Consider the following 27812-nt stretch of genomic DNA (forward strand, 5'->3'; position numbering starts at 1 on the left):
CTCGTGTCGACTGCGTCAGCTTGGAAGTCGGCTTCCCATTCATAACCTGCTTCGCCTCCGACCCCCTTCACGTGTCCCGCACGCATTCGCCGAGCCTCTCCCGTGTGCCTGGCACCGTGCTGGGAGCTGGAGCAGCCGCAATTAAGAATGCTGGGTCTGGGCCGGGCGCCTGTCATCCTAGCTGCTCAGGAGGCTGAGCTCTGAGGATCAGAGTTTAAAGCCAGCCCGGGGAAGCAAAGTACGTGAAACTTTTTTTTTTTTTTCTTTTTTGTCGGTCATGGGGCCTGAACTCTGCGCCTGGGCGCTGTCCCTCAGCTCATCAGCTCAAGGCGAGCGCTCTACCACTTGAGCCACAGCGCCACTTAAAGTTTCCTGGTGGTTAATTGGAGATGAGTCTCACTGACTTTCCTGCCTGGGCTGGCTTTGAACCAGGATCCTCAGATCTCAGCCTCCTGAGTAGCTAGGATTACAGATGTGAGCCACCGGCGCCTGGAGACTCAGCTCAAGGACAGCGCCCAGGCCGAGTTCAAGCCCCATGACCGACAAAAAAAGAAGAAAAAGAAAAGAATGTTAGGTTTACAGCGAGAATTAGAGGGCAAAAACCTATGGCCCTGGCTCTATTTACTTCCGTGGAATTTCTTAGAGAAATTGGTTAATCTGTGTCAAGTTCCCAACCTGTGTCAGTTTCCCCACCTGTGAAGGGAAACAATCCTGGGGAGGATGTGTATGGGGGGTGGGGTGGAGGGGGGCATCCTGGAGCTTGAACTCAGGGCCTGGGCATTGTCCTTGAATTTTTTGTTTTTTGTTTTTTGTTTTTTGTTTTTTGTTTTTTTTGGTCTGGTCGTGGGGCTTGAACTCTGGGCCTGGGCGCTGTCCCTCAGCTCTTCAGCTCAAGGCTAGCGCTCTACCACTTGAGCCACAGCGCCACTTCGGCTTTTTCTGCTTATGTGGTGCTGAGGAATCGAACTCAGGGCCTCAGGCATGCAAGGCAAGCACTCTACCACTGAGCCACCTTCCCAGCCCCTGTCCTTGAATTTTTGTACACCAGGCTAGTGCTCTACCACTTGAGCCACAGCTCCATTTCTGGCTTTTTTGGTGGTTAATTGGAGATAAGACTCTCCTAGACTTTCCTGCCTGGGCTGGCTTTGAACCACCCTCCTCAGATCTCAGCCTCCTGAGTAGCTGGGATTATAGGCTCAAGCCACAGGCAGTGTAGTACCCTTGCTTATGCGGAAGGATCTTTATAAGGGATCTTATACAACTAAGTGAATGAATCCTTGTTATTTTACAACAACTGACTAGTTATTGCACTCCTTCAGTAAATATAAAGTACTTACTTCATTCTTTGGCTGAATCTGGAATCTCAAGAAATAGGATGTGAATTCCAGTTCAGCCAGATGTCTGATCTTAGGCAACAAGCTTAACATATTTGTGTCAGTTTTATCACCTGAAAAATGAGGTGGTCAAGATTGACTTTTTGGTATTGATGTATAAAATGAGATACTGTATGTGAAAATTATCTGGCTGAGAATGAATATTGGCTAACATTGTTATTTAGGGCAGATTCTTTGGTTCTACTTCTCTCTGCAGGACTTCTATTTTTGCAGCGTTTTTCCTGTGTGATAGCCCGTTCAATGTGTGGACACTCGGGCCTTTGAAGCTTCTGAGGCCTTCCTTTCTGAGGGTAAAATAGGCCAGTGGGGCAGGGAGGGACTATGTGTGTTGAGCATGTGATCAAGTCATGACTTCGGTCCTCTGACCTCTACTGACCCCAGGACCTTGATCTCTGACCTGGAGCATCCAAGTTCCACAGCACTCTTGCCCAGAGGTTCTCACTGGCCTTAGTTGTTGTTCTACCCTTGCAGGCTCCAAGCCTTCCAGAGAAGAGAGTCCTGTGCCTGAAGGGCAACAATTAACCTCCTTTCCTTCTCTTCAGGGGTCAAAGCAGAGGCTGTTAAGTCAGGATGTGACAGCAGCTCCCTGGAGGCCTGGGGGAGAGGGGTCCTGGTGACTCCTGGTGGGGGGGGTGGTACTCAGAGAAGCCTGGGTACTTGGGTTAATCATCTCTGTGGCTCAGATAAGGCCCTGCCAGCTGGAAGCAGAGTCCAGAGGAGTTTGTGTGGCTGAAGAAGCAGACAGGACAGTGTGTTCACAGTACAACAGGACCATGCCTGGCACAAAGCGGTTTCAACATGTGATTGAGACTCCGGAGCCTGGCGAGTGGGAGGTGAGACCCCCGTTCTTTTGTTTTATTTTTTGAGACAGGGATGTACCCTGAGCTGGTTTTGAACTCATCATCCTCCTACTTCAGTCTCCTTAATGGAGACCAATTGGGCTTTGAACTCAGGGCCTTGAGCTTGCTAGGTGGGCTCTCTACTACCTAAGCCTCAGCCGTATCTTGCTTTAGTTACTTTTCAGGTAGAGTTACTGTTTTTGCCCAGTGCCCACATAACTGGGGTGAGAGTCATGAACTGTGATGCTTGCACTTGCTGCTTCTTGATTCCTAGAGTCATTTTTTTTGTTAGGTTTCTTTTCATTCTAGGATTCTGCTTCCTCCTTCCTCCTTCTCAGCCTCTCTCATGGTCTTCCTTCCCAAGTGCGTACTAAGGCTGTGGTATGTGAGCGGTGGTGGTAGTGGTGGCAAGTGTCCAAACCATGTACCTCCTGTCACTCTCTCCGGTACAGGAAGCATGAAACAGCCTTTGGCTTCCTGCCCCCAATCATGTTCTCCCCTCTTTTCTAGTTGTCTGGGTATGAGGCAGCTGTACCAATCACAGAAAAGTCAAATCCACTGACTCGGGACTTGGACAAAGCAGATGCTAAGAAAATTGTTGAATTGCTGGGGCAGTGTGATGCTGAGATCTTCCAGGAGGAAGGGCAAGCCATACCTGCATACCAGGTGACACAGTCCGGTCCCCTGCACACTGCAAACCCCATTCCTTCGACACCTCTCCTCTCCTAGACCATGGCTCCTGATTTTGGAAGCCCCGATAGTCCTCTCCTCTCCCATCCCAATCAACCATCCTGCTTTTCTTGCTTCTGAGTCCTGCCTGTTCCCTACAGCGACTGTACAGTGAATCAGTTCTGACCACCATGATGCAAGTGGCTGCAAAAGTTCAAGAAGTGCTGAAGGTAACAATCTCCTATTTGCTTCTGGCTTGTGCTCTCCTGTCTGTCTGTCTGTCTGTCTGCCTGCCTCTCTCTCTCCTTCTCTTTTGTTCTCCATCCTTTGTTACACCCTCTTTTTGGTCCATCAATAATAATTATAATAATGTGTGTGTGTGTGTGTGTGTGTGTGTGTGTGTGTGTGTGTGTGTGTGATGCAAGCGTGCATGCTCCTGTCCTGGGGTTTGAACCCAGGTCATGGGCAATGTCCCTGGGGGTTTTGTTTGTTTGTTTTTGTTTTTGCTCAAGGCTAGCATTTTACAACTTAAACCACAGCTTCACTTAATTGGTTAATTGGAGAGAAGAGTCTCAAGGACTTTCCTGCCCAGGCTGGCTTCAAACTTCAATAATCAGATCTCAGCCTTCTGAGTAGCTAAGAATTACAGGCATGAGGCACCAACACCAGGATATAAAACTGCATAATACTTCATAATTGACAATGAAAACAGGCTAATCACAGTAGCTTGCTCAAATGTACCTAGATAATGCTGCTTTTTTTTGGGGGGGGGGGGTCCAGTCGTGGGTCTGAACACCAGGCCTGGGCGCTATCCCTTAGCTCTTCAGCTCAAGGCTAGTGCTCTACCACTTGAGCCACAGCGCCACTTCTGGCTTTTTTTTTTTTTTCTGCTTATGTGGTGCTGAGGAATCGAACCCAGGGCCTCATGCATGCAAGGCAGGCAGGCGCTCTACCACTGAGCTACCTTCCCAGCCCAATGCTGCTTTTATTGTATATTTTTATTTAGTTGATAAAATGGCTGTTCATCCTTCCTAAAATCAGGAAAGGATTGAATAAGTAGCTAAATCAGAGATGAGAGTCAAACTGAAGTCTTTGGGTTTTGCTAGATCACACGGCCTGTGCTCTTTCAAGTTTGTGATGGAGGAGGATTTGGACTCCCTCCAAATCAATTTCCATTACCGACAAAATGAATAACGTGATTCCTTCCTCCTGAGCTGGGCCTGTGAAACAGACATGTTTCCTTCCTCAGGAGCCAGATGGGGGGCTGGTGGTGCTGAGTGGAGGGGGCACCTCTGGACGCATGGCATTCCTTATGTCGGTGAGTACACTGATAACTTATTTTCCTCCTTCCCCCTTCTATAACTGATTCCCCCCCCCAATCAAAAATTTACCCTCATAAGTCCCCAAGTCTACTGTTTACTAGACCTGGGCTCCATGTCTCACACTCTCCTCTAAAACCCACTGTAGAGTTCTACTTCTCCTGACCCTTTTGGAATCCTACCACTTGATTACTTATATCTCTACATTCTAGCACATTCCTAATGAATCATCTTCAAGTTGTATATTTACTTGTTGACTTATTTAGTGCCAGTTTTAGGGCTTGAACTCAGGGCCTTGTATTCTTGTTGGGGTTTTGTGTTCAATACTGGCAGTCGACCACTTGAGTGACCACTTGAGCCATACCCACACGTCTGGCTTTTTGCAGGTTAATTGGAGATAAGAGTCTCTCAAATTTATCTGCCTCCTGAGTAGGATTGCATGTGTAAGCCATTAGTGCCTGGTACATCTCATCTTCCCTCCCTCCCTAGGCCTGGGGCTTGAACTCAGGGCCTGGGTGCTGCCCCTGAACTTTTTTGCCCAAAGTACTTTAACCACCTGAGCCATAACTCCACTGCCAGCTTTTTGGTGGTTAATTGGAGATCAGAGTCTCACGATCTTTCCTGCATGGGGTAGCAGGAAAGGATTCTGAGTAGGTTACAGGTGTGAGCTGCTGGTGCCTAGCTGGTATACTCATCTTTATTGTTGCAGTACACAGTTTATTCTATATATCAACAGTTTTGTACAGTGCAAGTAAACAGTGTGGAATCCAAGTGCATCTTCAAGTGGCAGATTCCTTGTACAATTGGGAAAAGCACTGCCTAACAGATTCGTTATACCACTTCTACCCTAGGAATTGATCATCAAGAGAATTGTTCCTTCACTGTCATTTCCTCTTCACATCTCCCTCTCTACAGGTCTCCTTTAACCAGCTAATGAAAGGCCTAGGACAAAAACCTCTTTACACCTATCTCATTGCGGGAGGTGATAGGTAAGTCAGCTTGACAGTGAATGTTTTGTTTGGCCTGAATATGTACTTTTTTTCTTCTTTTGGAAACTGAATTGGACAAAGATTATAATGAAAATGTTTCAGTCCCCACCATTTTTTTTTTTTTTTTGGTCCGGTTGTGGGGCCTGAACTCGGCCTGAGCGCTGTCCCTCAGCTCTTCAGCTCAAGGCTAGCGCTCTACTGCTTGAGCCACAGCGCCACTTCCGGCTTTTTTCTTTTTGCTTATGTGGTGCTGAGGAATTGAACCCAGGGCCTCATGCATGCAAGGCAAGCGCTCTACCACTGAGCCACCTTCCCAGACCCCCCACCATTCTTTATTGATTTACATTAGGCCCCCTTCCTATAGTCATGTTTCCTAACTGGCCTTTGTAGGTACTTGAGTTTTGATCAACTCTATGGAGTATCTCTCATGGTTCCCAGCAAACAGTAGATGCTCATTTAATGGTGGTTTTCCTTCATTCCCTCTTCTCAGTGTGACCTTCTCTAATGAACTGTAAGTGCCTGCTTCCTAGCCAGTGCCCTTGACTCTGTGTCTGCCCTCTTAGGTCTGTAGTGGCTTCTAGGGAGAGGACTGAAGATAGTGCCCTCCATGGGATTGAGGAACTGAAGAAGGTCTGTTCATTACACTAAGCTCAACCAGAGATCTTTGTCTCCTCCTTCCCCAACAGACCCAATATTCAGCCAAGCCTGTGCCTCCCCTGGGCCCTGCTGTCCTCACACACAGGTTTGTTCCTATCCTCTTCTCCTAGGTAGCTGCAGGGAAGAAGAAGGTGATTGTCATCGGCATTTCGGCGGGACTCTCCGTAAGTGTGAAGTTGGGTTGACAGCATTCACTTTACAAGGAGACATGAATGAGAATGGAACCACATAGAAAGCCAATCGATAAAGAGGGTGTTAGCAAAGAGAAACTTTCTGGACATCGGTGGAACTGGTAATCCTAGCTTCTTGGGAGGCTGTGATTGGGAGGACTTCTGTTCAAGGCCAGTCCTGGCAGAAAAGTCCAAGAGACGTTTTTTAAAATCTCACCAGAGGGAAGCTGGACATGGAGGTATGTCCCCGTGATCACACAATAACTAGAGGAAGCCTAAAGTAGGCAAACTGCAGTCCAGGAACACATCTGAGCAAGAAGAAAGGCCCTATTTCTGGGACACACACACATACACACAACACATAACCAGCAAAAGTATGGCTAGATACATAGTTTGGTGGCAGAGTATCTGCCTAGCAAGCATGAAGTCCTGAGTTCAAACCTCAGCATTGCTCTCCTCCTCTAAAGAAAAAAAGTCAGAGAATTTACACAGGAATTTTTATTTTTAGTTCCACTCATTTGAATCCAGTTGCCCAGATGTAGGAAGAAGGGGAAGGGTTCCGATCTTAATAACTGTGTATCGATCCATCAAAACTATGATAGATTAGTTCAGAGGTCAGCAAACTATGCTGGCAGCCAACCTAGCCAGCTGCTTGTTTTTGTGCATCAGGTTTCACTGGCACATAGACATGTGTGTTCACAGATTGTCTATGGCCTCTCTTTTACTCAATCCTAGGCATACCAGAATTCCTTGCCACTTGAACTAGGATCCCTGCACCCACAGAATTGGCATCACCTGGGACTTTAGAAATGCAGGATCTTAGGCCCTTCTGAAACTAAATCTTCATTTTAACAAGAATCTCAAATAATTTGAGAAGCAAGGTGACCCCACATTTCCTGTCCAGCTCCATAGCTCTCTGATTCTAGGAATTCAGTGAGAAGAAATCTAGATGGCAGCAGTGTATGATGTGGAAAGAAAAGAAGACTTGGTCTTCAAGGTACTTGCCATTTAGTTCCATAGTTTTTAAACTTTATTGTGCAGTGGATTTCTTTGGAGAAACTTATTTGAAATGTATTACCTTTGGGGTATTTACTAAAAGTGTGTTTCTGCTTCTCATTTGGACCCAGTGGATCTTTTATTTGTTTTTTTTTTTTTTTTTTTTTTTTTTGCCAGTCCTGGGGCTTGAACTCAGGGCCTGGGCACTGTCCCTGAGCTTCTTTTGCTCAAGGCTAGCACTCTACCACTAAGCCACATTCCAACCCCCCAGTAGGTCTTAATTGGGCCTTTTTTTTTTTTGCAGTGCTAGAGTTTAAAGACAGGGCTTCAATTGAGCTTGCTAAGTTGACTCCACTCTAGAATGTGAGCCAGACAACTTCTAGCCTTTTATGCTCTGGTAATTTTTGAGATAGCCTGGGCTTTTTGCCCAGGCTAGCCTTCTATTTGTGTTTCCTACTGTAGCTGGGATAACAGGCATGTTACCAGGCTTAAATTTTTTTGAGATAGGGTTTCCCAACCTTTTTTTTTTTTTTTTTTTTTCTGAGTTGGCTTCAAACTACAATCTCAGCTCCTAATTATTGGAGGATTACAGGAATGAACCACTAGGGCCAGGCAGGAATCTTCCCAGAGATTTTGATACACATGAGCTTTTTTTGCAGCATTCAGAATAAATCTTTTCATCATGCTTTTCTTTTGGGTTACCATTAGGCTCCCTTTGTAGCAGGCCAGATGGACTACTGTATGGACAACACAGCTGTCTTCTTGCCAGTCCTGGTCGGTTTCAATCCAGTGAGTATGGCCAGGTGAGCTTTCTATAATGATGGGCTAGCCCTGAGAGTGTGTAGAAGACACGTCAAAGCCTACAGTACGATCACAAAGGAAATGACAAATATAGTTTTGTTTGCTGAATCTCAGACTATTGAAGTTCAATATAGGGGCCCTTAAAGCTTATACTTTTTCTTTTGTTGTTGTTGGTGGTTAGTTGGTTTACTTAAAAAAAATCCTTTCCTTATTTCAGAAAGTTCTGTGATTTCATTTGGAGTGAGCCTCAAGCATTTTTCTATTATTTACTTATTTGCTTATTTATTTACTGTGTTAGTACTGGGTCTTGAACTCAGGACCTGAGTGCTGTCTCTTAGCTTTTTTACTCAAGGCCAGTGCTCTGCCACTTGAGCCACAGTTCCATTTCTGGCTTTCTGGTGGTTAATTAGAGATGAGTCTTAGGGACTTTCCTGAGTTGGCTTCACTGATTTTAGCCTCTTCAGTAGCTAGGATTACAGTTATTAGTCACTGGTGCCCAGCCTCCAAAATCTTTTTGCCACTCCTGGAGCTTGAACTCAGGGCCTGGGCACTGTCCCTAAGCTTCTTTTGCTCAAGGCTAGCATGCAATTACTTGAGCCACAGCACTACTTGTGGCTTTCTTCTATTTATGTGGTACTGAGGAATTGAATCCAGGGCTTCATGCATTCTAGGCAAGTATTCTACCACTCAGCCATGTTCCCAGCCCTCCAAAATCTTTTAAAAGTAGTAGCAATGAGTACCCCAGTGGCCACCTACTCCTCTTAGTACTTTCATGCTCTTTTTGTCCATCATTCCAGACATGCTTTTGCTCCCTTCTGACTACTCCTTCCTTCTGAGAGCCCCGAGCTACAAGATCACTTCCCTCTTATTCTTTCTTTAAATGATCTCAGAAGGTACAGATATAAATCTATGTATGAGTTGCTTGAAGTGTGTTAACCAAATATTTTTGTTAGTTTGTTGTGGCCCTGACTATCTATTGTTAAAAAAAATACCTGGAGATTGTGGGGTGGGAGTGGGGGTACGGGGGTGCATCTTGGGACTTGAACTCAGAGCCTGGGAACTGTCCTTGAGTTTTTGCACTCAAGGTTAGTGCTCTACAACTTGAGCTACAGCTCCACTCCTGGCTTTTTTGTGGTTAATTGGAGATAAGAGTCTCATAGACTTTCCTGCCTGGACTTGCCCCCTGAGTAGACTACCTGAAGACACTGAGGGTTTCCTGTCTTTAGAGGGATTTCTAAGAAGGCTTTTTGATTGTTTTAGGCAGTTTTGTGTAGGTAGTAGTGGTCTTTGAGAGGTAGGTAAGCTGGGTTTGTTCTGAACTACTCTTTCAAGTCCCAGACTCTAGACTTACAGATTGATTGATACACAGGTGTAAATCTGATCATTTTCATGGAGGCCTCTCTTTCACCAAAAATATATCTGTGCAGTGGATGCTAATTTCAGTCCCTGTGACTAAGTGAAATGAAGAATTCCAAACAATGTAGGCATGGAGATCTTCCAGTTGTTCCTTAAATCAGTGGCTCCCTAACTTGGCTCATCCTCAGGATCGTCTGGGAAGCTTTTTAAAAAAAACACAGAGTTTTTTTTTTTTTTTTTGGCTCTGCTCCAGAACTGCTGAATCTGAATTTCAGGGTGGATGTGAGACTGGGAAATGGATGGTTATTAAGGAACAAAACCTAGGAGATTTTAATGCCCAGAGAAGTCTGGGGATCTTGATTTTCATGTTATTTCTATTTTATCAACATTACTGAGGTTTGAATTCGGGCCTTTCACTTGTGAGGCAGCACCGCTGCTGAACCACATCATCAGCCCTTTTCTGTACTGGTTATTTTTGAGAGAGGCTTTTGCTTCCTGCCTGGGCGAGTGCCTGGTTTGAAATCTGCCTATTTTAGGTGCTTCCCATTGTAGCTAAGATAACAGGTGTGCATTGCTGTATCCAGCTCTTCTTTAAGAAAGACAGAAGCCTTGAGAACTTTTTTCCTGTCCAGGCTGCCCTCAGAGGCCCTCCCAATCTTAGCCAATGGTATGAACCATTGACAACTTGCTAGGATTTTTTTTTTTTTTTTTTTGCCAATCCTGGGGCTTGACCTCAGGGCCTAGGCACTGTCCTTGAGCCTCTTTGTGCTCAAGGCTATCACTCAACAGCTTGAGCCACAGTGCCACTTCTGGCTTTTTCTGAGTAGTTTATTGGAGATAAGAGTCTCATGGACTTTCCTGCCTTGGCTGGCATCAAACCAGGATCCTCAGATCTTAGCCTTCTGAGTAACTAGGATTACAGGTACGAGCTACCAATGCCCTACCTACACCCACACGCACGCACATGCCTGCGTACCTGCACTGGTCTTGAACTCAGGGCCTGGGCACTGTCCCTGGGCTTTTTTTGCTCAAGGCTACTGCTCTACCACTTTGAACCACAGCTCCACTTCTAGTTTTTTTGGTGGTTAATAAGAGTCATATAAACTTTTCTGTCTGGGCTGGCTTTGAACCTTTATCTTCAGATCCCAGCCTCTTGAGTAGCTAGGATTAGAGGTGTAAGCCACTAGCACCCAGCTTGGGAAGGGCTGTTAAAGGGTTCTAGGATGGAAAATACAGTGGCAATTTTGACATTTGGATAACAGGCGTTCCCCTGAGGGCCTGTAGAAGGCAAGGCTGGTGCAATCCCAACAGAAGCGCTTCTGTTAGGACCAGGATTCAATCAAGTTCTGGTCTCTGGCTGGAACTTTAATCTTGAGTGTTAGCTTTGCTCTGGGATTGCTTCACTGAATGTATTTATAACACCAACCTTGGTGCTCAGTGACACACTGGCTTATGAGCTTCCGCTGCATATCCCTCTATGAAGTTGCTGGCCCCTGACCATGATCTCATTGTGGTCATGGATCCTGATTCCCAAAGGAAGCCTTTCCTTTATATCCTGCCAGACTATCATTGCACTCCTGTGTTTCTCTGTACCCCAGAAATGACCCCATTGAAGACTGGAATTCAACATTTCGGCAAGTAGCAGAGCGCATGAAGAAAATGCAAGAGAAGCAGGAAGCGTTTGTGCTGAATCCTGCAGTTGGGGTAGGGACTGTCTCCTTTTTTCCACGCACTCCTCCAAGCATCTGGGAAGGCACGTGGGAGGGAAGTACTTGCCACCTGCTTAGGGCCTCTGATCTTAGGTTCTGTTCATTTCGTTGGAGTTCCTATGGCATTGTATGTGGCAACTAACATGCTTTAAATGAAATCCTTTTTTCTCTATCATTCCCACCCTGTCTGTCAAATCAGTCATCATTATGCACTTCTGGGCCCTGGGGAAGTCTCTGTTTAGTGAGCTATTTTCCATCTGTGTACTGACAGATTTGACTGGCCATTGTTATATCTCATTGAGTCTTTTAAAAAATACATTTAAATTTCAAATATGGGACTAAAATGTGGAAGGAGATTTCATTCTTCTGCCTTTCTCCATCTAAGAAGGTCAGCCTTCTTAGCCCCTGGGGGCCACTGCTCCTTTCTTCACCTCGGGGTTATAGTTATGTCTCACTATGCACATCTATTCTTACTTTATCCTTGGCCAAAAAGCACTTCCCCTGCCTCCCTCTGCCAGTGGTGAGCACATCTGTTATCTCCTCCTTGATCTTCCTTTTTTGATATAGGCAGGGGAAATTGCATATTATGAAAGAGTTCTGTTGATTCCTCACCCACATTCTCATATTTCTTTTCTCTTCTCCGTAGTTGTTTGCTTTCAATCTTCTTTTCTCGGTCACTGTTTAAAAAATCATTTTCTTTGCTGTCATCTTGGAAAGATTGTGCTACAAATCTGTACCATTGCAATAGCTGCTCCAGGGGTCTGGCCAAAGCCTGTGAAACAAAACATGGGGGTGGGAGGAGGCAGGGAGAAAGTTCTCAGAAAGAACACTCTCTTAAAAAAAAACAAACAAACAAAAAAAAAAAAAAACCTTGACCCAAATGGCAAAAGACCCAGTCACTGTGATTCCTCTCAGAGTCCTGAATGTAGCACAGAGCTGACCAGGGGTGAACTTCTCCTCTAAGTTATGCCCACACCAGTATTCCTCCTCATGGTACATTGGGGCCCACCATTATCATCAGAATATACCTAGGACTCACAAATCAAGGTATTGCCTAGGGCTCACTAACTAAAACAAACATAGCGAGTTCACTAATCAAGTGAGTACCCAGAGGTCAGCAACCCCGTTCTATTCCCAAGGGTCACCAACCACATTCTATGCCCAGAGGTCACCAACCATATTCCATGCCCAGGGGTCACTAACTGGTGAATTTCTGGTTGTTTCTCCTTCTCTCAATTCCTCATTGATTCCTCACTGCCTCCTCAGCCTGAGGGTCTGAGTGGCAGTTCCCGGATGAAAGGTGGAAGTGCCACGAAGATCCTGCTGGAAACCCTATTATTAGCAGCTCACAAGACTGTGGACCAGGGTATTGCAACCTCTCAAAGGTAGGGAGGAAATGGACCAGAGGGAGACATGTCTGGCAGGGGCTGGGGTAGAGTGGTTGGGGGAATCTTCAGGCTGGCATGGCCTCAGGCTAGCTTGGCTTGGACATGGTCTAGGTCATACAGGTTTGAAGCCCATCCTCTTATGACCTCCATCCATATCCAGGGCCTCTAGCCTAGCTTCCACACTGTTCATGTATCTTCTCCTCTACACTCAGATCCCATTCTCCCTCAAGGCTCTCTTTCTACTCTTCAGTTTTCTTCTTGCTGAAGCCTTTCTGCCCCTGCTTTCTGCCTTTCTGGCCCTACTTTCCATCCATGTGTCCACCAGGGAGCAGCAGAACTTAGTTCCAAGGGAATTGTACCTTCTCTTACTGTCTAAGAGTGAGAGGCATCTACTCTAAGGGGGCCCTGGGCCTCCCCAGGAGCTGGTGGTATGTGTGTGTATGCACAAGCATACATGCACACTGGGTATAAAACCCAGGGCCTAGCTTATGTTAGGCAAGCACTCAACCATTGAGCTACTTCCCAAGATCCCCAGGTTTTTTTTGTTTTTGTTTTTGTTTTTTGGGTCCGGTCGTGGGGCCTGAACTCTAGGCCTGGGCGCTGTCCCTCAGCTCTTCAGCTCAAGGCTAGCGCTCTACCACTTGAGCCACAGTGCCACTTCCGGCTTTTTTCTTTTTGCTTATGTGGTGCTGAGGAATCGAACCCAGGGCCTCATGCATGCAAAGCAAGCACTCTACCACTCTACCACCTTCCCAGTCCGTCCCCAGTTTTTTGAGACAAAGTCACTCCGTAAGTACCTTAGGAGTGGCCTTGAACTCACGATCATCCTGCCTCTGCCTCCCAACTTTGGGGATTACAGGTATGGGCAACTATACTCGGCTAGTTGGTGACTTTTCTTCCAGATACCTCCTGGAAATCCTTCGGACATTTGAGCGAGCTCATCAAGTGACCTACAGTCAAAGCTCCAAGATTGCCACCCTGATGAAGCAAGTCAGCACCAGGTATGTGGATATGCACTCTGACAGCAGGGGAGACTGAGAGATGTAGTAAGCTGGCAATGGCAATAGGTCTATCTGTTGAAGGGCCACAGGAAGCTTCTGATTTATTTACCCATGTGCTCTTCTATGTGCGTCTCTGGACTAGTGTCATGGTAATCACTGGTCTCCTGACCTCTGATCTATTCTCAGCCTGGAGAAGAAAGGCCAAGTGCATTTGGTTGGCTGGCAGACCCTTGGCATCATTGCCATCATGGATGGAGTAGAGTGCATCCACACCTTTGGTGCTGGTGAGACCCCAGACCAGGCATTCTTCCTGATTTGAACAGACCTCAACCAATGGATTCACCCTCCAAACATTTCCAAACATTTCCACCCATGGATGCTCCTCCATGTTCATGTTGCCCCAACTAACAGCATTTCAGAGCTTAGAACTTGAACTAAATGTTTCTTCCTTTACATCCCAACTCAGTCCTTGATCTCTTCCATCCCATCCCCATGCTTAGCTATGCCTTCCCACGTCGATTAGTGCTTTCCCCCCACAACCATTTTCTACTTCCCTTGACAGCCCCCAATGCCTAGAACTTTCTATGCCTATAAAGCTCATTTACTCCCCTCTCCCTTTTCTTGAACTCTTCAGATTTCCGAGACATCCGTGGCTTTCTCATTGGTGATCACAGTGACATGTTTAACCAGAAGGCTGAGCTCACAAATCAGGTTAGAGGACAGGATTTGGGAAATTTGTGAAGATCACTGGTGTACAGTGGTGGGAGAGGAGGTGAAGGTAGAGATGGGTGGAAAAGTATGATGGGATAAATAATTTAGATAGGGCGGGGATTAAAGGTCACAAGGCTTTGGGATAGTAGAATGTAGATGGCACTGGATTTACACCCCCACCCCCACCCAAGGGCGGGGGAATTTGGCTTCAGTTCATTGACTTACCACATCATTATGGGCAGAATATTACTTTTTGAACTTTGATTTTTTTGTGCCAGTCCTGGGGCTTGAACTCAGGATCTTGGCACTGTCCCTGAGCTTTTCTGCTTGAGGCTGTCACTCTACCACTTGAGCCACAGCTCCACTTCCAGCTTTTTGGTGATTAATTGGAGATAGAGACTCATAGACTTTCCTGCTCAGGCTGGATTGAACTTTGACCTCAGCCTTCTGAGTAGCTAGGGTTATAAGTCTGAGCCACTGATGCTGGCTTGAACCCTGAATTTAAAAATCTGGAGTCAAATGATGTCTCCTAAGGTCTTCTTTAGTACATATGTCTACTATAGAGTGCTCTCCTGAGAGAGACTTTCCCATTTTCTTCTGTACTAGGGTCCCCAGTTCTCCTTCTCCCAGGAGGATTTCCTGACCTCCATCCTGCCCTCCCTCAAGGAAATTGACACTGTGATCTTCATTTTTACCCTGGATGGTGAGAGGAAGGATGGGAGCGATGGGAAACCAGTGGAGTCACTCAGAGGAGCTGTTATTTTCCTGAGTCTTAGGATACGTACCCAGGGGGAAGGGCAGGGGTGAGTGCCCTGACTGGATGCCAAGAAACAGGAAAGACAGCTGCATTGTGGCCTGTCAACTCTGACATCCTCCACTCCCTCCCAGACAACCTCCCAGAGGTGCAGACATTGGTGGAGCAGGTGAAAGAGAAGACTGCCAACATCCAGGCCCTGGTGCACAGCACTGTGGGGCAATCTCTGCCGGTGAGGGTGCAGCCTTGAGGCGGGGAATCTGGGTGGCACTTAGACCCAGGCCTTCCTGGACGTGCCACTCATGTGCTTTCCTTTTTCCTCAGCTCCCTCTGAAGAAGCTCTTTCCTTCCATCATCCACATCATGTGGCCACTGCTTTTCTTCGAATATGAAGGGACCTTCGTTCAGGTATGGGGAAGGAGAAGGTAAAATCTGTAGTGAGAGGCCAAGACAGAGGGATTTCTGAAATTAAAAAAAACCCAGACTGGAAGAGAGAACACTTGACTATTTGCTCCCTGCCCTACTACACCAGCCAGGCAAGTTCTTGAGTTAGCAGGTCATTAGCTAAGTTTCTAAGGCAACAGGATACTGGGTTCAGCTCTCTCTGGGGATATGCAAAAAGGGAAAGGTGGTCTATCAGTCTTCTAACAGATGCTCTTGTGCCCCTTGAGACAGGTTAAAATTAATGGTCAATGCTATTGTCATCAGCACTATCCAAAAGCTTCAAATGCTTTTTTGGACATTCAATGCTACGCTGAATTTAGTGCAGTTGTTCCAGTGATTTAGTCCCTGCTCAATAATGAAATTGCCATTCAGGGCAAGCACTACTCATAATCATAGAAATAATGATCAGCTCATGTGCTTATTGCAGCTTAGTTAGAAATGAGCATCAGGAAATCTGGTGCCAGTCCACTTCTTTTTTTTCCTTTTTTTAAATTTTATTTTATTGTAAAGATTCTGTACAGAGGGGTTACGGTTATGTGAATAAGGTAATGAGTACATTTCTTGTCCAGCATTGTTACCCCCTCCTTTGTTTTTCTCCTACTATCCCTTCCATCCCCCTGCTAGTCTACTTCTGCTGTGTGGTCCAAGAGGCAAAGCAACCGGGCCTTGGTTTTCTCACCCATCAACTGCTTGCCCTTCTGGACAGACCCAGGACTGTGTAGTTTCCCAAAGAGATATAGTTCCTCATCCATTCCCAACCGGGAATTTTAGGATGGTGACCAGGCACAGTTGGCACACTACCTTAACGACCTTCTCTCCCTGCTGTTTCTCTTTCCTTCCTTCTTTCCTTTCTTCCTTCCTTTCCTTCCTCTCTCTCTTCCTCCTTCCTTCCTTCCTTCTCCTTCCTCCCTACCTCCCTCTCTCCCTCTCTTCTTCTTTCTTTTCTTTCCTTCTTTCCTTCTCTCTCTTTCTTTCTCTCTCTTTCTCTCTCTCTCTCTTTCTCTCTTTCTTTCTCTCTCTCTTTCTTTCTTTCTTTCTTTCTTTCTTTCTTTCTTTCTTTCTTTCTTTCTTTCTTTCTTTCTTTCTTTCTTTCTTTCTTTCTTTCTTTCTTTCTTTCCTGGCTTGAACCCAGGATCAGGGCACTGTCCCTGAGTTTCTTTTTGCTCAAGGCTAGCACTCTACCACTTGAGCCACAGTGCCACTAGTAGCTTGTTCTGTTTATGTGGTACTGAGGAATTGAGCCCAGGGCTTCATGCATACTAGGCAAGCACTCTACCACTAAGCCACATTCCTAGCCCTCCATTCTCTTTCTAGTATCTTTTTTAAAAAAATTCTGGTACTGGGGCTTGAACCCAGGGCCTTGAACTCTTGCTTGGGTTTTTTTTGCTCAAGGCTGGCACTCTATCATTTGAGCCACAGCTCCATTTCCAGCTTTTGGGTAATTAATTGGAGATGAGTCCTGTGGACTTTCCTGACTAGGCTGGCTTTGAACTGTGATTCTCAGATCTCAGCCTCCTGAGTAGCTAGGATTACAGGTACGAGCCACTGGAATTCACCTGTCTCTGGTGTCAATGTTCCTGGATCCTTTCCCCCCTTTTCATGACATTGATATTTTAGAAGTCTAGGCCAATTGATTTTCTAGAATGTGCTTCACTCTGGATTTGCCTATTTTTTCCCATTATTTTCAGATTAAATTTCTTGGCAAGAGTACAGCATAGCCGAGGCTGAGCCCTGAACAGCTCAGTGGCATCAAGAGGAAATGGTATTAGTTCCTTTGTTCATGAGGCTACTGTCGGTCATAGGGTGAAGGTATTGGATTTCCTCACATCCTACTGCTTAGCAATCTTTCACCTGTTTGCAAAGCAGCCACTAAGGATTCTGGGTAGAATCAGTGACTGCAATGGTGGTTTTATGTTGATGATTTTCTATTTCTATCCCTCCAGCTGCATTCCCTAATTGACATTTTTTGGTAAGGAAAACTTTCCACTCTCTCCCCATCTGCCTGTTTGTTTAATGTCATTATGGGCTTATGAGTTTGTTGTTGTTCAATGTGTTTTTATACATTCTTGTCATTCTTTGTTGTTCATTCTTTGTTTTGATGCTCAGAAGGAAAGCTCATTCAATTTGACCCCCTCTGACATATTTGCATTTGTATTTGAACACTGTTTGTTGTGTTTCTTTCTAGAAAACAAAAGCAAAAGGGGGGAAAACAACAACAAAAGCCTTCCTTCTCAGGCAAAGAATAATAGAACATCTTGTGTGTTTTGCTTAATAAGAATTTCTGAAAATTACTCCCTTGCAAATCACAGATCTTTCTCATTGCTACACACACAGACACACAGACACAGACACAGACACACACACACACACACACACACACACACACACGTATGCCCAATAGTTTACCCTGTCAATCTCCTAAGGCATTTGTTTGCTCTTGTCAGAAATTATGCAATGAATGTGCCTATGTTTGTAATGTTAAAAGTATTTCTTTGGGATAAATTCTTAGAAGCATTTGAGTTGGATCATAGGGTGAACACATGTAACTTTGTTAGATATTGCAAAACTGTCCTTCATAGGGATTGTACCATTTTGCTTCTTCTTCTTTTTATTTTCCAGTCCTATGGCTTGAACTCAGGGGCTGGGGACTGTCCCTGAGCTTCTTATGCTCAAGGCTAGCACTCTACCACTTGAGCCACAGCCCCACATCTGGCTTTTCTATTTATGTGGTACTGAGGAATCAAACCCAGGGCTTCATGCATGCTAGGCAAGCACTCTACTATTAAGCCACATTCCAGCCCTTCTAATATCAGCAGATGTGAGAATGCTGGTCCATACAACTTTTCTGAGAGTCCTGCTCAGAGCTGTCAACTTGATAGATGAGAAATGCTGCTGCTTTCCTCACTTCTTCTCCCTCTCTCCCTCTGTTCTTCCTCCATCCCTCCCTCTCTTTTCTCTTAGCTTTCTCTCTTCCTTCCTGTCTTCCCTTCCTTCTTCCTTCTCTCCCTCTCTCGGTCTCCTTCTTCCTTCTTTATTTTGTGGAGGCAGGGGGAAGACAGGATCCTGCTATATATTACAAGCTGGCCTCCAAGCTCATATAACCCATTTACTTTCATCTTCCAGGTGCTTGGATTACAGGCCTGCCACATGCTCCATGCTTCTGTGTACTTTTCATTTGCATTTATTGAATTTATTATTTAAAATAATTTCAGTGCTTGGGATGGAATCCAGGACTTGCCATGTGTTAAACAAGTGCTCTCCAGATAAGCTGTAGCCCTAGCCTGTATTTGTTACCCAGGAGCTGGCATCTTACACCTGATTCAGGGGCTTTAGTCAGCTTCTTATTTGTCTTCTTTTTGATTATTTGTTTTTCTAACAAGATTTTAGTTTAGTTTGGTTTTTATCTCTTGTCTTTGAGTTCTTTATAAAGATATTACCCTTCTATTTTTGTTATATTTATTTTCTTTGGGTTTTAACCATAAGAAAGTCTAATTTTTCTGAAGCTGAGTTTATCAAGTTTTCCATTACTGAATTTGGATTCTGAGGCTCAGAGAACTTTACTACCCCCCCTCCCAATCCCCAGGCTGTAATAGCAGACTATTACCTGTGTTGTTCTAGTTAAAAAAAAATTTAGGTATTTAATTCATTAGGAGTTTATCCTTGTGTAATGGGGTAAGACATGGATCCTGTTATATGTTTTTACAAGTGATTATCCAATCATCCTAATATATTTTAAGCCTATCATTTTCAGTTATTTATTATTTTTTATATTTTGTCTGAGGCTAGAACTTGAATTGGTATCTGAGGCTTGCATTTGCACATTAGCTGGTGATCTACCACCTGAGCCACACCTTCAACCCCAAATGATTTGGGATGCTAGATGTGTTATCCACTAAATATTCATTCACATCAGTCCATTTGTGTGTGTGTGTGTGTGTGTGAGAGAGAGAGAGAGAGAGAGAGAGAGAGAGAGACAGAGAGAGAGACAGAGAGAGAGACAGAGAGAGAGACAGAGAGAGAGAGAGAGAGAGAGAGAGAGAGAGAGAGAGAGAGAGAGAGAGAGGTGGTTCTAGGGATTGAACCCAGGGCCTTGTGCACTTTAGGTCATTTCTAGAGTTTCTATTCTGTACCACTAACCTATCTAAGATATTGATATTCTGGCACTATATGTTTAGTTATAGAGGCTTTATGATAGTTGTAGAATCCAGTTAGTCTACCTTTCATTGTACTTTAAGAGTTTTCCTGCTGGGTGCTGGTGGATCATGCCTATAATCCTATCTACTCAGGAGGCTGAGATCTGAGGAACACAGTTTGAAGCCAGCCCAAGTAGAAAGTCTGTCAGACGCTTATCTCCAATTAACCACAGAAAACTAGCACCAGAAGCGGTACTGTAGCTCAAGTTCTGCAGGTCATAGAGTGCTAGCCTTAAGCAAAAGAGCCCAGGGACAGCACCCAAGGACAGTTCAAGCCCCAGGACCAACAACAACAACAAAAAGAATTTTTCAGAGCCAGGTACTGGTGGCACATACCTGTAATCCTACCTACTCAGGAGGCTGAGATCTGAGGATTGCAGTTTGAAGCCAGCCCAGACATGAACGTTTGAGACTCTTGTCTCCAATTAACCACTAGAAAACTGGAAGTAGCGCTGTGGCTCAGAGTGGTAGAGCACTAGCCTTGAGTGAGAAAGCTCTGAGACAGCACTCAGGCCCTGAGTTCAAGCCCCATGACTGACCAAAAAAAAATTTTCCTGGTTAAAATTGGAGTTTTATTTTTCATATGAACTTCAAAATGAATTGTGTAAACTAAAATACTTTTGTGTTGATGATACTGTATAAATAGCTAGTGATACAACCTAAATCTAATGGTTCTCTATCCTGCAGTGCTGTGTGACCCTCAGCACAGAGCATCCACACTGCGCAACAGCCAGATTCATGCTGATTGGTCAGATTTCTGTTCTCCTTGCCATGCACTTGTGAAATGGTTTCAAGATGCACGGCTCCTGGGGATTAGATGAACAGTTTTTTCAGGACTTCCAGAGTAATGACAGAAACCCCACACTAGACTGTGGGTTGTGTTCTTAGCCTGGAAGGACCACGTGAATCCCCTCAACACCTTTAGCAGACCCATGCTAGCCTGCCAGCACAATAGTAGATGTTATAAGTGCTGCAATGTGGGGAAGATAGGCAGGGTCAGGTGGCAATTACACTCATAGTACCTTGTGTTTATACAACGTTTTAATTTCCAACAGGCTTTCACAAATTCATGCAGGAGATCATGATGGCAGGGTAGGAAGTGGTCTCATGGATCAGAAGAACCTAGATTTCAGGGCTAGTTCTGTGTCTCATTCTTGTATGATCTTACATGGGCTTTTCTTCTGATCTCTGGTTTCCTCATAAGTAGAAATGAGAATAGGAAAACCTATCCTGAAGATTGGAAGAGGGGTTAAGAGAATCTGCTTAACATCTCATTGTTCATTCCAGTCATGGTACTATGGCAAATAAAGAAATGTATACATTTTTAAGTTAACTATTCCACAGAGGTGTTGTTAAGGTTACACAAAATTCATTCTTCAAAACCAGGCACTGGGCTCACACCTGTAATTCTAGCTACTCAGGAGGCTGAGATCTGCGGATAGTGGTTCAAAGCCAGCCCAGATAGGAAAACCCATGAGACTCTTACCTCCAATAAACTACTCAGAAAAAACTGAAAGTGGCACTGTGACTCGAAGTTGTAGAGTGTTAGCCTTGAACAAAAGAAACAAAGAGGGCTGGGAAGGTGGCTCAGTGGTAGAGCGCTTGCCTTGCATGCCTGAGGCCCTGGGTTCAATTCCTCAGCACCACATAAGCAAAAAGAAAAAAGCCGGAAGTGGCACTGTGGCTCAAGTGGTAGAGCGCTAGCCTTGAGCTGAAGAGCTGAGGGACAGTGCCCAGGCCCAGAGTTCAGGCCCCGTGACCGGACACAAGAAAAAAGAAAAAAGAAACAAAGAGACAGCACCCAGGCCCTGAGTTCAAGACCTAGGAACTACAAAAATAAAGAAATAAAGAATAATTCATTCTTCAAATAAAAACTCATATACCGATGAACAGTTATGGGTCAGTCATTGTTTAAGGGATTAGGATACTGGAGCAGAATTAAACAGCATCTTTGCCCTAAGTTGCCTGCAGTTTAGTGGATGGGTCTCAGAACTCATCTTCCCTTGTCTGGTATCCAAGAAACATAAAGAAAATTCTAACAAAAAAGCCCTATTGTGAGAGGACTTAGCAAAGGTATCTGTCCAGCCAGGGGTCAAAACCACAATGGGGTGAAGCTGCCAGGCTTGCCTGGGACAGCCCTGGTCACATCCACTGTCCTATATAACGCTGTCCTTGAGCTGGCCAAACAAATGATGTCTACACTTTGGTCCCTGGTTGTCACCATTGTTTCCTGTCTGGTAATGGGGCCCCTCTATTCTGCTTGCTCCCATGTTCTGATTTTTCATACTCCTATGTGCCTGCCCTTTTTAGAAGTTCCAGCGTGAGCTAAGCACCAAGTGGGTACTGAATACAGTGAGCACTGGGGCCCACGTGCTTCTGGGGAAGATCCTACACAACTACATGCTAGACCTTCGCATTGCCAACTCCAAGCTCTTCTGGCGGGCACTGGCCATGTTGCAGGTAGGAACACCTTTGGTAGGTCTAGCTACGACTGGCCACAAAGCTTGGGATGCCATGGGAGAGCCTTTTGCTGGAGCAGAGAAAAGTAAGGGATGGGCTGTTTTTCTTTGTCTCTCTCTCCTCCTCTTACCAGACACACCCTACTGTCTGTGTGTTGAACACATGGGGAGGTTGTCTCTGTAAAACTACAAGGTCTTGTTGGTTAAAGCTAAACAAGTCAAGTGATTGCCTTGGGAACAGTTCTTGGGCAGCCTGACACACTGATGATGAAATTTAGAACTTTTCAGCCCCTTCAGAACTTTTCAATGTGTATATTTCATCATTGACTTCATTTTCCAGGCTGATTTTCTGTGTGATGTGGCAAATTGGCCCAGATGTAGTGCCAGCCTGTCATTCTGCCCCTATTAACTTCAGTAGAGAGATTATCTATCTCTGTAATTCCCTGAAAATGCCTGAGGGGGGCAGAGTTGTTATTGGCTTGATGGGTCACAATGCACATCCTTGAAACAATAATTATCCTCACCTGATTATATAATAATCTGCCTCACCTGATTATAATTATCCTTACCTGGTTATATAATAATATCTGCCTCACCTGATTACATTATCCTCACCTGATTATATAATAATTTTCTGCCTCACCTGATTCCTATGTTTTACCTTCAATATAGTGGCCAGGGCCAGGGTGGGTAGTGGATGCCTGTAATCTCAATACTAGGGAGGCTGAGGCGGGAGGATCAGGCTAGCTAAGACCCCTTAGTGATATCTTGTCTCAAAAAATTAATAAGAAGCAGTGTTTAATAAAGATTTGGGACATGATTTTCAGTCAAGTCTTATGTCTGCGCATGGAGAAGCAAGAGTTGCTCAGAGGAAAATGAAAGTGGTAGCAGGAAGGGACGTGAGCATGGGGGATGGGCTTGGAGATCATTATCCTTGACTTCAAGGGTGCCATTTTTAGCAATCAAAAATATAGGACACTCAGTTAAATTTGCATTTCAGATAAATAAGAAACACTGTTTTAGTATCAGCATGTCCCATGCAGCATTTGAGACATATAACAATTTTTCAGTATGTATCTGCAATTCAAAAGTAACTTGTCTTATTTCTATCTGCTCAGTCTGGCAAACGTATGTGAAAAGCATCAGTCTGTGCACAATAAGTGGGCACCCATCATGCTCCTCTCAGAATGGAAGGACCTTCCTAAAGTCCATGGAACTATAAAGAAAGTGGGTGGGGTCCATCTGCACTAGAGCAATCAGAAGGTGTGACAGATCTGTGGTATTTTACCTGAGATTGGTGTTAATCACTTGGTTAGAGAAAAGACAGAGGGTGTTCCTGTTAGAACATTTGCCAAAGCCCAGAAAGATTAGGCATGAGAAGGGGTGGACACAGGTCTGACTAGAGCAGAGCCATTTCTGGGAGCACTGGGGGGACTTGGGGGAGATGAGGAAGGAAAGAAACTGTGACAGAAGAGGGCAGGAATCTGGACTTGGTAAGTGCAGACAGATCTGTACCATCATGAACAAGCCACATGGAGCCGGTAAACATTGGAGCATCTGAAGTTTTTTTCTATGTAAAAACTAAACGAATGAATTTTCTCATTAAATACAACTTTATTGTCTGGGTAGGGCTGCTTTTTCAACTATTCATTTATTTATTTTACCTAAACTACAGACTTTAGTTCAGATTTTAACCAACTTTTCTTCTAATGTCTTTTTTTTTTAAAGAACATACTTTCTTGTTATTGTAAAGGTGATTTATAGAGGGATTATAGTTATATAAGTCAGGCAATGTGTACATTCCTTTTTGAACCATGTCACCCCTTCCCTCACTCTCTCCAAGTTTTTCCCTTCTGTCCCCACCACAGTTGTGTTGTTCACTCTTTGTCCCACCTTTTCTGTTCCCCCCTTGCCCTACCAAAGATAAACTAACCAACAACACAAAAGGAAAAGACAACAAAAAAGCAGCAATAACAACAAAACATCTCTTGTTTCTGTTTCTTGGAGTTCATTTTAGTAAATATTTTATATAATCATATGCACATAGCTACTAAGCCTTTGTGATCCTTTAGTCTCACTGTGTGAATATCTGGAGATACGTATAATTTATCATGTCCCAGTATATTTTTTTAACCATTCAGTGTGTTTACTTGTAGATTTATAGATGCATTCTCAGAAGAGAACTAAGAATGACCAGTAGACACAGGAAGAAATGTTTAACCTATCTGGCCATAAAAGAAATGCAAATCAAAACAACATGGAGATTCCACTTCATCTCAGTTAGAATGACCCTTAAGAAAACTAATAACAAATGCTGGCAGAGATGTAGCTAAAAGAGAACTCTACTACACTGTTTTTGGAATGTACACTTGTTCAACCACTCTGGAAAGCAGTATGGAGGTTTCTCAAAAGACTAAACTTAGAGTTTCCCTATGACTCAGCAATTACACTCTTGGGCATTTATCCAATAGAACATAAACAATGCACACTAAAGCTACCAGCACAACTATGTTCATTGCAGTATTGTTTGCAATAGCCAAGATATGAAATTAACCCAGATGCCCCTCAGTAGACAAATGGATCAAGAAAATGTGGTATATATACACAATGGAATTCTACTCTTCCATCAGAATGGTATTATATCATTTGTAAGGATATCATTTTCCAGGCAAGACCTGGAAATAATTATATTAGGCGAAGTAACCCAGATCCAAAGAAACTTACGTTGCATAGTTTCCCTCATTTGTACCTATAAATCTACAAGTAAACTTTTTAATTTAATTATCTTTATGTAGTTGTAGAAAGGGGCTTCAATTTAACAAATCGGGTTATAAGATTGCATTTTCAAGATTGCAAATTAGGCACCCAAACTGAGGTATGCTATAATCATAAAACACATAGCAGATCTCAGAGACTTACTATAAAAATATTGTAACCATCTGATTCATAGTCTTGTTTTTGTCTTTTTTTTGTTTTTGTTTTTGGGTTTGTTTTTCTTTTTGAGGCAATCTCACTGTTTCAGGCTGGCCTGAAACCCCTATGGAGCCTGTTAGTTTCCAACTTGAAATCTTTCTCTCTCAACCTTCCAAGTTGGGACTACAGGTATGTACCACCATGCCTGGCTTCACTCGATTTAATTTTTAAATTTTTCAAAATTATCTTTAAGTAGTTGTACAAAGGAATTTCAATTCAACATATGAGTTTTTGAGTACAATGAATATCTTGATCAATATCATCCTTCTGTTGTTCTCCCCCATCCACTCATAGTTGGTTTATTTTAGTTTAGTTGTTTATCTTGTCAGTCAAAAGCTTGAGCTCAAGGCCTGGGTACTGTCCTGTCCCTGAGCTTTTTTGCTCAAGACTAGTGCTCTATCACTTTGAGCCATAGCTACACTTCTGGTTTTCTGGTGGTTAACTGGAGATAACAATCTCATAGACTTTCCTGCCCAGGCTGGATTTGAATTGTGATCCTCAGATCTCAGCCTCCTGAGTAGCCAGGATTACAGGCGTGAGCTACTAGCACCAGGCTTCCCTCATAGTTTTTAATATTGATTACTGGTTGAGATATTTTGAATTTATTGAGTTAACTTTAAATCTATTAATAAAATATGACTTTTTTTGGGGGGGGTATCCAGTTGTGGGGTCTGAACTCTGGGCCTGGGCACTGTCCCTCAGCTCTTCAGCTCAAGCCTAGCACTCTACCACTTGAGCCACAGCACCACTTCCGGCTTTTTTCCTTTTTGCTTATGTGGTGCTGAGGAATCGAACCCAGGGCCTCATGCATGCAAGGCAAGCGCTCTACCAGTGAGCTACCTTCCCAGCCCCATTGACTCTTTTTTTTTGAGATAAGTTCTCACTGTGTCATCCAAGCTGATCTTGAAGTCATGATCCTGCTTCTTGAGTGCTGGGGTTATGGGCATATGCCACCATGCTTGGCTCAGCATGTTTTAATGCAGCTACTAGAAAACTTAAAAATTACATATGTGTCTTGCTTTGTATTTATGGACAGTGCTGAGCTAGCCAGAGGAAAGAACACTGACAAAACGGAAGAAGCACTTGCAACTGTCTTGACAGCAGTGTGCAGGATGGCTTTAGTTAGAAAGGAACTGGAGAGAGGAAGTTCAGTCTAAATTTGCTAATCTATGGGTTTGTTGGGACATGATCAGAAAATCTGATTAATTTGCTATTAACTGTAGTATTACACAGTCATCATGCAATCCTGGCCCACAACCCAACCTTAAAAAACAAACACCCACTGGTGCAGGAGTACCCTGGTCCTTGCTCAGCTTGTTTGTTTGGTGTTGAATCACTTGAACCACACCTTCATCCTGGCTGTTTTTGTCTGACATTTTTTTTAATGAAGTCTAGCGGATGTTTCTCCCTAAGTGTGGGAGACTCTTAAATAGCCAGGATTACAGGTATGAGCCACCTGTCCCTTTTACCATTTGTCTTTCTATTTCAGCATAATGGCGCTGCCTAAAAGGACAAATTCTTTACAGAATCTCCAGCCAGCTTTAGCATCACAGCCCCTCAGAGCTTGACTCCACAGTTCCCTTGGTCCTCTAGCCTGACACTAAAACGTTCATCACATCTTCCACAGCGCTTCTCTGGACAGTCCAAGGCTCGATGCTTTGAAAGCCTTCTCCAAGCCATCCATTTTCCTCAGCTGCTGTCAGATGAAATTCGAGCTGCTCCCATCTCCCGCCATGTCCACATTGCACATGAGAAAGAAAAGGTATCCTGACTACTGTCACCCAACAGACACTTACTGGGTGCCTCCAATGTATCAGGAACTTTGCTTGAGTGGGTTCACAAAGCCCGCTGATATTCTGCCCAGAAGGAACTCCCCATTCATGAGAGAGATGAACTGTGACAAGTGGCCACACAGAGGTGTGAAAAGGTACCAAAAAAGGAATCTTCCATTCTGCTTTGGAAAGGGGTCAGGGAGAAGAGTGAGAAAGGGTCTTTGGACTGGGTTTGGTATTTTATTTGATCTTTAAGTACTTGTACAATGGGGTTTAAATGCAACATGTCAGTTTAGCAGTATAATGCATCTGAATGGACTGGGTTTGGAAGGATGAGCAGGAGTTTTCCAATGGATCAGAGTAACAGTTTCTTTCTGCTCTTAACCCACCTTTATTCCCATTTTATTTTATTTTTTCAGTCCTGGAGTGGAGTTTGAATGGAGGGCCTGGGATTGTCCCTGAGCTCATTTGTTCCAGGCTAGTGCTCTACAACTTGAGCCACAGCTCCCCATCTGGCCTTTTGGTAGTTAATTGGAGACAAAAGTCTCACAGAGTTTTTTGCTTGGGCTGACTTCAAACCACAACCATCAGATTTCAGCCTCCTGAGCACCTAGGATTACAGTCACGTGCCACTGCAGCTTGGCACCCACTTTTTAATCTAGATAACAACCTGGCTCTCCCACTGACTGCTCAAGCTCCTCCAGGATCCTCTCACATGACCTCAGCCTTCAGGTCTCGCTGTCTCTTCTCCACAGGTGATCCCCTTAGCCTTGCTGAGCCTCCTATTCCGATGCTCCATCCCCGAGGCTCTGTCACATCTGACTGCAGCTCCTTCAGTCTGTGAGGTTATCAGGAGCGCCCTGGCTGGGCCAGGACAGAAGCGCAGCGCGGACACTCTGGAGACCTTACAGCCTGCTGTGCAGTGAACTGGTATTGATGAGAATGTGAGGGGGTCCCAGCCCTGCCTAACCCAGCCCAAGACTCCTGTGCCAGCAGCACAGGAGGTGGGAGGGAGAAGCCCAGTTTCCAGTGCACCAACATCCCAGGGTGTTGGGAGAGTTCTTGCACTTGACTTAATGAGTTTTGTTTCATCTTTAAATTTCACTGGCCTATCTTGATCTCAGAAATAAAATGAAATGTCCTGTATTGGAAAAAATTAACTTTCCAAAGTCTGTAAATCACAGTAGACCAGACGTGAGTCCAGCAGCAGAGTCCCCC

The 27812-nt window shown here is 44.4% G+C and overlaps 1 protein-coding gene across 3 annotated transcripts; it reads left to right on the forward strand.

The window, feature by feature from the left end:
* On the forward strand, window positions 1-27740 carry Gckr (glucokinase regulator). 3 transcript variants are annotated; one of them, XM_070025270.1, is made up of 20 exons: window positions 1-238; window positions 1591-1684; window positions 2078-2227; window positions 2744-2899; window positions 3064-3132; window positions 4152-4220; window positions 5137-5210; window positions 5774-5840; window positions 5978-6031; window positions 7742-7836; window positions 10789-10894; window positions 12166-12284; window positions 13190-13288; window positions 13475-13572; window positions 13923-13999; window positions 14606-14702; window positions 14888-14985; window positions 15078-15161; window positions 21701-21850; window positions 26312-26421. In XM_070025270.1, the coding sequence occupies exons 3-20, from the start codon at window positions 2168-2170 to the stop codon at window positions 26327-26329; spliced, it is 1590 nt and encodes a 529-aa protein (XP_069881371.1). In that variant the 5' UTR covers window positions 1-238; window positions 1591-1684; window positions 2078-2167; the 3' UTR covers window positions 26330-26421. The 3 variants fall into 3 exon arrangements, with proteins under 3 accessions (XP_069881371.1, XP_069881370.1, XP_069881369.1); XM_070025269.1 differs by lacking the exons at window positions 1591-1684; window positions 26312-26421 and adding exons at window positions 26450-26584; window positions 27350-27740 and having other exon boundaries at window positions 4-238; XM_070025268.1 differs by lacking the exons at window positions 1-238; window positions 26312-26421 and adding exons at window positions 26450-26584; window positions 27350-27740 and having other exon boundaries at window positions 1530-1684.
* Window positions 27741-27812: the final 72 nt, after the last annotated feature.

The sequence above is a fragment of the Dipodomys merriami genome, unplaced genomic scaffold, assembly GCF_024711535.1.
Source record: "Dipodomys merriami isolate MVZ:Mamm:240054 unplaced genomic scaffold, mDipMer1.0.p SCAF_17, whole genome shotgun sequence".
NCBI lineage: Eukaryota > Metazoa > Chordata > Mammalia > Rodentia > Heteromyidae > Dipodomys > Dipodomys merriami.

Coding starts and splice junctions, on each gene's coding strand:
- Gckr (XM_070025269.1), top strand. CDS start 2,168: ATGCCTGGCACAAAGCGGTTTCAACATGTGATTGAGACTCCGGAGCCT. Junction 7,837..10,788: donor AATCCAGTGAGTATGGCCAG/GTGAGCTTTCTA, acceptor TCTGTACCCCAG/AAATGACCCCATTGAAGACT. Junction 12,285..13,189: donor GGTATTGCAACCTCTCAAAG/GTAGGGAGGAAA, acceptor CTTTTCTTCCAG/ATACCTCCTGGAAATCCTTC.